Source organism: Penaeus vannamei, chromosome 8 (assembly GCF_042767895.1).
Source record: "Penaeus vannamei isolate JL-2024 chromosome 8, ASM4276789v1, whole genome shotgun sequence".
NCBI classification, from domain to species: domain Eukaryota; kingdom Metazoa; phylum Arthropoda; class Malacostraca; order Decapoda; family Penaeidae; genus Penaeus; species Penaeus vannamei.
Genome location: NC_091556.1, coordinates 21,212,605 through 21,215,104, shown reverse-complemented (window position 1 = coordinate 21,215,104; position 2,500 = coordinate 21,212,605). Strand labels below are relative to the sequence as shown.

The window sequence follows — 2,500 nt, the reverse complement described above, 5'->3', positions numbered from 1 at the left end:
TATATATATATATATAGATATATATATATATATATATATCTATATATATATATATATATGTATGTATGTATATACTGAATATGTACATTCTGTATATACATATATATATATATATATATATATATATATATATATATATATATACTGAATATGTACATTCTGTATATACATACATATATATATATATATATATATATATATATATATATATATATATATATATATATATATATATTACGATTGGCATTGAATAATCCGGTTCTTTCAGCTTTTCGGCACTGATTTCAGAGCGCATATTCAACTTCAAATTCAAATCCTACTCATTCCTTATTTTATGTCTTTGCTGCTGTATAGCCCCATGATGGATTAAGCAATTGGAAGTGGTGGTGTAAAACGTAAACATACATACATACATACATACATACATATATATATATATATATATATATATATATATATATATATACATATATATAATCACACACACACACCTTTAGGGTCCCCTGTTGCTCCATGAGGCTCCACAGAGCTGGCAGGGGTGGCTTGCGCACAGCTGCACTCTTTTCGCACCTGGTAGCTAGCAGTGCAGCTGCAGGCGAGATGGCATGCAAAGCGCTTACCACTATCTTGACTACCACAACATCGCTTTACATCGCCCTGAGCATGAAGCACCCACCCGTATACAGTATATGTGTGTGAAAGATGGAATATTGCATTGCCGCGCTGATACGAATAAATAACTTTTCCTCCCTTGCCAGGCCTCGAACCTGCAACTGCGATACTGGTGCTAAACCAATCACGTGAGTGTGTGTGTGTGTGTGTGTGTGTGTGTGTGTGTGTGTGTGTGTGTGTGTGTGTGTGTGTGTGTGTGTGTGTGTGTGTGTGTGTGTGTGTGTGTGTGTGTGTGTGTGTGTACGCACGCGCGCGTCCATAAACGGGCAATTGGGCATTAGTAACATGATACAGAGGGCGACTCACAGAGCCTGACGTAGAGAAGGTACTGCATGGAGGCCCTGGGCGTGGGGTCCAGGATCGTCCCGCGCATGGCCACGTGCGCAATGCAGAACTCAACCACGACGCAGCCAGAGAGAATGACGAGGTAGCCGACCACGTGCTCCCGCAGACCCGACCAGCATGCGTAACCTTCCTCGCGAGTTCCTACGACGCCGTAGATCACCGACAAGACCACCAGCCTGCGGGGCGAGACAAAAATTGTTATTTGTAAAAAATAATAATAATAAAAAAATAATAATAATAATAATAATTCAGGAAAAGCCACATGTACCTGCAATTATGTACGGACTTGTTTAACTCTCTGCCTATTAACCCATATCCATATCTAGCAAGTTAACTAGCTAAAAATGACGACGGTGATGATGATGATGGTAAAAAAAATTATAATATGATGGTATTCATTCCGATAACAATAACAAAACCAGTAAATCAGCTATGGTAACAAAACAAGATAGCAACAAGAAAAACAATTTGTTGTTATACCAAAGATAACAACAAGAAAAACAACAACAATGATAATAATGATCATGATAATACTACTACCAATAATAATGATAATCATGATTCTCATAATTATAATCATAATAAAAATTATAATAATAATGAAAATAATAGCAATAATGATACTAGTAATAATAATAATGATATTAGAAGTAGCAGTAGTAATAACAATGATCATTATAATGATAACAATAATAATAAGATAATAATCAAATCAAAATATATTAATTATAATAACAAAAAACGCCAACAACAAACAACATGAGCAACAACAATAAATATAACAATAATATTGATAGTGATAATTATAAGGATTATAGTAATGATAACAGCAATAATAATAATGACAATAATGATAATTAGAATAAAAACAATGATTATAATGATACTACTGCTACTAGTAATAATAATAATAATAATAATAATTATAATAGAAATAATAATATAACAATATTATTAATAATAATTATAGTGATAATAATAATCATAATAATAATAACAAATATAACAACAGCAACAACAACGGCAATAATAATAATAATAATCATAATAGTAATAATGATAATAATAATAACAACCACAAAACAACAATAAAAATAATCACAATAATGATAGCAATAATAATGATGATAATGATAATGATAATGATCATGACAATATTGATGATAATAATGATACTGATAACAATAATAATGAAAATAATATGATTAAAATAATGATGATAATAGTATTGTTGATAATGGGATGATAATAATGATAATAATATCGAATAATTATCATCATCATCATTATTGGTAATATCAATATTAATAACAATGATAATTATGATAATGAAGAGAAATAACAACGATGGTAATGAAAAGGATATAATTAAGATAATAATATCAATGATAATATGAATAATAATATAATAATACTAATAAGATAAATGATAATAATGGTAATAATAATAATAATAATAATAATAATAATAATAATAATAATA

At 29.7% G+C, this 2,500-nt stretch overlaps 1 protein-coding gene across 3 annotated transcripts in view; it reads right to left on the bottom strand.

Annotated features, from left to right (window-relative positions):
* inaE (inactivation no afterpotential E) overlaps nt 1-1,188 on the bottom strand; it is a 175,868-nt gene extending 174,680 nt beyond the window's left edge. For all 3 annotated transcript variants that reach the window (XM_070124414.1, XM_070124412.1, XM_070124413.1), the window contains exon 1: nt 979-1,188. In XM_070124414.1, the coding sequence (XP_069980515.1) occupies nt 979-1,045 (67 nt within the window). In that variant the 5' untranslated portion in view covers nt 1,046-1,188. The remainder of the gene's footprint in view (nt 1-978) is intronic.
* Between the last annotated feature and the right edge of the window lie 1,312 nt (nt 1,189-2,500).